This window comes from Erinaceus europaeus, chromosome 2, assembly GCF_950295315.1.
Source record: "Erinaceus europaeus chromosome 2, mEriEur2.1, whole genome shotgun sequence".
In the NCBI taxonomy this organism is placed as follows: Eukaryota; Metazoa; Chordata; class Mammalia; order Eulipotyphla; family Erinaceidae; genus Erinaceus; species Erinaceus europaeus.
The window spans coordinates 99583843-99589842 of record NC_080163.1 but is presented as its reverse complement, the minus strand read 5'-3'; the positions used below and the strand labels follow the sequence as shown (position 1 = coordinate 99589842).

Sequence of the window (6000 nt, the reverse complement as noted above, 5' to 3'; positions counted from 1 at the left end):
CACCTCCTCTCCCCTCCCTCTCATCTCCTCTCTTCTTTCCCTTCCCTTCCCTTCCTTTCTCTTATTTTATCTTCTCTTTTCTTTTTTGCTACCAGGATTATTGGTTTTTGCTGGGTTTTGGTGCCTGCATAATAAATCTACAGTTCCTACTGGCCTTTTTTTTTTTCTTTCTTTGTTATTAGACAGACAAATTGGGAAGAGAAAGAGAGATAGAGAGGGGGAAACAAAGATAGAGACCTGCAAGGCTGCTTCACTTTCCCTCTACATTTGGTAGATCATGGATGACTTTGGGCATTTTTTCATATATCTGTTGACGCTTTGGGTCTCTTTTCTTTTTCTTCTTTTGATTTTTTAAAAAATGTATTTATTCATTTTTGGATAGAGGGAGAGAGAGAAAATACTCAGAGGGAAGGAAGTAACAGAGAGAGAGAGAGAAAGAGAGACCTGCAGCATTGCTTCACTACTTATGAAGCATTTCACCTGCAGGTGAGGACCATGGGTTTGAACCCTGGTCTTACTGCATTATAACTTGTGCACTGAACCAGGTACATCACCACCAAGCACTTGGGTCTCTTTTCTTAGGAACAGACTTTGCCCACATCTTCCTCAAAAAGAATACTACAAAGCAACTATAATCAAAATGATCTGGTACTAGAACCAAAATAAACACACAGACCAATGGAATAGAATTGAGAACCCAGAAAGTAGTCCACATACCTGGTTTTTGACATGGGAGCCCCAAACATTTCCAAAAATGGAAATGGAGAAAAGCATAATGTATTCAGCCCATAGTGTTGTGAAAACTGGGTTGAAACAGGCAGGAAAATGAAACTGGACCACCACGTTTATTATATATAAAAATAAACTTCAAATGGATCAAAGATTCAGATCTTATGCCAGAAAACATCAAATACTTAGAGAAAAATATAGGTTGGACTTTCTTCCGTGTAAGTTTTAAAGATATTTTCACCAATTCAAATACAATTCCAAGGAAAACAAAAGCAAAAATTAACCAATAAGTCCATTATCTTCTGTAGAATATCCTTTTTTATTAGTTTCCTATGCATTTTGTGTCATTCTATTCTCTTTAAAACTCTGTCTACTCACAGAATCCAATGATATGCTATAGTTATTCAATCTACTTCTGTATTTGTACTAGGTAGGATTCTAGAGATTTCACAACACATTTTCATTTATACAGTCATAAATTCCTCAGCATTTAAAAGATTATATCCCAGGAGTTGGGCGGTAGCACAGCAGGTTAAGCACAGGTGGCACAAAGCACAGGGATTCCCATAAGGATCCCAGTTTGAGCCCCCAGCTCCCCACTTGCAGGGGAGTCACTTCACAAGCGGTGAAGCAGGTTTGCAGGTGTCTTTATCTCTCCCTCTTTGTCTTCCCCTCTCCCTCTTTGTCTTCCCCTCCTCTTTCCACTTCTCTTTGTCCTATCCAACAATGATGACATCAATAACAACAACTATAATAACTACAACAATAATAAAAAACAAGGGCAACAAAAGGTAAATATAAAAATTTGTTTTAAAATTATATATTCACTTCTCTGTGCATCTTTAAGGTAAATTTACCATAACATTTCCCTTCACTTCTATGTCATTGTTGCATTTGATCCATGTGACAAATTTTGAAGAATTATTACTTCCTTAGTCCATATCATTATTCATGTGGGCTATTATATGTACTCTGCAGGATAGCTCACTTCTTAGCTAAGCATGTAGCTTAGTAAGTCCAATGACTTTTCTAAAAATGTGTTTATTGTTCCTCAAGGACCATAGTAAGCCTTTTGAAGGAGTTGGAATACATGTTACAATGAGCAAGGACCCAGGTTAGATACCCTGCTCCCCACCTGCAGAGGGAATGTTTTGTGAGTGGTGAGGCAGTACTGCAGGTCCCTCTCTCTCTCTCTCTCTCTCTTTCTCTCATCCCCTTCCCTCTTGATTTCTGGTTGTCTCTATACAATAAATAAAGATAATTTTTAAAAATTTTAAAAAGAAAGTCTTTTGAATGTATTTATTCTGTAATTTAAATTTTTATTTAATTATGTATTTAAATTTTTGTAGCATGTGGTATGGGGGATTGAACCTGGGACCCCAGAGTTTCAGGCATCAGAATCTGTTTGCATAACCATTATACAATCTGCCCCAACCTAAACTGCTGTTGAATTAACATTTTTAAAATTATTACTCTTTAAGAAGTAGAGAGGTGGACCTGTGACATATATCCTCATCCCTGTAATCAGAGTGAACACCATAGTGGAAGAATCAGTCATATAAAAATACAAATTATGAAGCTGGGAAGCTAGCATAATGGCTATGTAAATAACTTTCATGCCTGTGGCACCAAGGTCCCAAATTCAATCTCCAGCACCACCATAAACCAGAACTGAACAGTGCTATGGTAAATAAATAAATAAATAAATAAATAAAATGACAAACAACTTAAATGCAGAAATATAAATATATATATTTATAAATATATTTATATATCATATATTCATTATATTTAGAAATATAAATTATAAGATGTCAAAAAGTGTAAGAATAAGACAGTTCCAATTCTTATAATAAAGCACCTATACTTATATTTACAGTAATAAAAAAATACTCAAAATCCAAAAGTCAAAATATTTACACACACACATAAGCATATATATTGCCACCAGGGTTATTGTTGGGGCTTGGTGCCAGCATGACAAATCCATCGCTCCTGGTAGCTATTTTTTCTTTCTCTTTTTTTTTTTTTTGCCTTCAGGGTTATTACTTAGTGCTGACACTATGAATCCACTGCTCCTGGCAGCCATTTTTTCCATTTTATTGGACAGGACAGAGAGAAAGTGAGAGGGGAGGGAGAGATAGAGAGGGAGAGAGAAGACGTAGAGACATCTGAAGACGTGCTACAGTGCTTGTGAAGTAACCCCCCTGTAGGTGGGGAATGAGGGGCTCAAACTGGGATCCTTGTGCAGGACCTTGCATTTTGTATACTATGTGAGCTTAACCCAGTGTGTCATCACTGCTCGACCTCCTTTTTCTTATTTTCTTTCTTCCTTCTTTCCATCCTTCCTTCCTCCCTCTTTTCTTTCCTTCCTTCCTTCCTTCTTTCTTTCTTTCTTTCTTTCTTTCTTTCTTTCTTTCTTTCTTTCTTTCTTTCTTTCTTTGTTTTTGACAGAATAGAAATAAATTAAAAGGTGTGGGAAAGATAGGGGAAGCAAAAGAGAGAGGTTTCTACAGCACTGCTTCACTATTCCCTCTTCCCCAGGCGGGAATACTATTTCATTTTTAATAATATGATATTTCCCTGTTTGCCTTTGTACTATATAAGTGCAAACTGGGACAATGACTAGTAACAGTAGAATGTTATTTGTTAATGCAATTGGAACATGTCTATATAGTGGGTTTAAGAAGCCCTTTCACTCAACTACCCTTTAATTTTTTTTAATTACACTTATGAATGTGCATCATACACACACATAAAGAGACTTCAGTTTTATTGTGAATGTCTGTCTTCCTTTGAGGTGACAGAATCTCCCTTGGGCACATGTGCCACACTGTCTATGTAGGGTAGTAATAGAACCAACATTAAAGACAGTTAGAAACAGGAAAAGAGTGATCCTACCCGGGCTCCTCATTTTGTAGAAAAGAAAGCATGTATCATTAATTTATGTGCCCCAAGTCAAAGAATTTTTAGGATTAGAATAAATTCAAATTTAAGGAAATGACATCACTCAGTGAGATGGTTCAGTAAGTACAGCACAAGATAGCAAGCATGAAGTTGCAAGTTCAATACCAGGTAGTACATATGTTTGAGTGGTGCTCTGGTATCTTCCCTCATTAAATAAATGAAGAAATCTTTTTAAAATGTCTGAAAACGAGTTTGGAGTATCCACTGACAGTAACTTAAAGGTAGACATTGGCAGTGGAGTATGGCAGCAAATCTGTTACTAGGGTAGTGTTAGGAAAAGAGCTGTACTCATGAATTTTTTTTTCTCTTGCCCAACCTGTTTCAAATTCTTCTAGCACTACTAATGAGTATACAACTAGGTTCATTTTGCTGGATGGCGTATGTCACAATTATCTTTAAGGAGATAATTTAATTATAATTATATTTAATTAGATGTCTATATAATATTAAACACATCCATAAAGATAAATACTCGAATGATTTTTTTTTCTTTCTATACCAGTAGAAGATAGAGCCTCCGAAAGAGTGATTAAAAAATGTAAAGATGGGTAAAAAGTTCTGTTACCATTTTCATCAAGACAGATTTCAATATGTTAATACCATGTAAGATGATCACCAGCTCAGTTAATCCTCAGAGTCTTATCATGGTTCTGTCACTGCTTTTAACTCACTCATGGTGTTATGTCTTGTTCAACTCTACCCACCAGCAAAACAACACCAGGAATAGGTTTGTTTTTCTTCTCCTCTTTCTTTATGCCTTTTATTTTTTTGGAGGGTGGAAATCTTCAGTTGTACTTAAGCGACTGCTGATATCTTTAGGTGTAAAAATAACCTCCCCTAAATCACAATAGCTAGCTATGCTTATGTAAACAAGAAGCCTGTGGTTTTTGTCCTGAAGCCAGATCTAAACTTAGATCCTTGCAAGATGAAAACATGAGCAAGAGACCAGTTGGTCCTAATGCACATATACTATTTACTCCTGAGATAGGAGGAAGTATAAGAAGTCACTACTAAGCTTTCTGACTATAACATCCTGTTTTTCACATCAGACTATTTTGCAATAACCCAATTTAAAGATCATTCCAAATAGTCATCCTTCCTTTAAAGATGGAGTTGGTGTTAATTCTGTTTCTGACTAGGGAAAATCAGTTTTATACATTTTTACTTTTTCCTGTAAATAGTTAAACACATCGAACTACAGCCGAGTCTCCACTTTAAAAATAGAAAATGTTACTGCATTTAAACTCCATCCCCCCACTGCACCTTCCATCCCTACTCCAAGTGTTTCTGAATAGAGTTCGTTATCAAGACTTCTCCAGGCAGCACACAGGAACCTTTGTGGTAAGAAAGGAAAAGGAGTTAGAAACCCAGTTGCTGACACTTCTGATTAGAGCACTTACTTGCCCTTAAGACACGAGAAACATCAACCACATTATGCCCGCAGATATTGCTGTTGAAAGAAACTACATTAAGCAGATTCTCACCAAAAGGAGGCTAGCGAGTATAGAAGAATGCTCTTCTAAACGAAAAGCTAGCTGGGCTATTCTGACCAGTCAAGGTTAGTATAGCAGCCATTGCAAACTTGTTGGCATCCTGAAGTAAACTATATTGACTTTTTTTTTTTTTCAAAACTAACTTTGAACTGTGGGTGTTTTCCAGAACGTATTAGATTCTGAAATGTAAATGTATGGCATGGTAAAGGACAGCGCTGTATTTTCACTCTGTAGTGTATGGAAAAATGGGTCTGTAAATTTTTTGTTGTTGTTGTGACTGTATATTAAATAGCTTGGTAAATAAACTCGTAGTCCCTGGGTTGTTTACCTTTCCGTTTCAGCAGGTGTTTCTAAGTTGGTGTGGAAACTGGAATGATGATACTCTGAAGTAGGAAAAGATTTTATGACTATTTAAATATGGCTTTTTAAATTGGATCATGAAGTCAGTTGGTGATTTAGGCAAGAAAATGTATAAAACAACTTCCTAAGAGTGCTTTGGCACAATGTTCTTAGTTTCAGGAATTGAAAAATAAGAAAAGTTAAAAAGGGAATGAACACTGTATCAAAGAAGAGGTGTGTGAAAGCATTTTTTAATATATTTAAAAAGAAAATGTATTGCTACTAGGGTTGTTACCAGGGCGCAATGCCTGTGTGACTAATCCACTGCTTCTGGTGACCACTTTCCCCTTTCTTTTTAATATTTGATTGACATAGATAGAAATTGAGAGGGAAGGGGCGATAGGGAGAAAGAAAGATGTCTGCAGCCCTTCCCCCTTGTAAGTCTTCCCCCTTGGTGGTGGCATCAGGGACT

At 36.4% G+C, this 6000-nt stretch overlaps 1 protein-coding gene across 5 annotated transcripts in view; it reads left to right on the top strand.

Moving 5' to 3' along the window:
• ASB5 (ankyrin repeat and SOCS box containing 5) overlaps positions 1–6000 on the top strand; it is a 120066-nt gene that overhangs the window by 88171 nt on the left and 25895 nt on the right. Inside the window, exon 1 of one of the 5 annotated variants that reach the window (XM_060184557.1) lies at positions 5106–5254. The exons of the other annotated variants lie outside the window; for them this stretch is intronic. Coding sequence (XP_060040540.1) covers positions 5131–5254 — 124 coding nt within the window. The 5' untranslated portion in view covers positions 5106–5130. Of the gene's footprint in view, positions 1–5105; positions 5255–6000 lie in introns of those variants that run through there. 5 annotated transcript variants of the gene reach the window in all.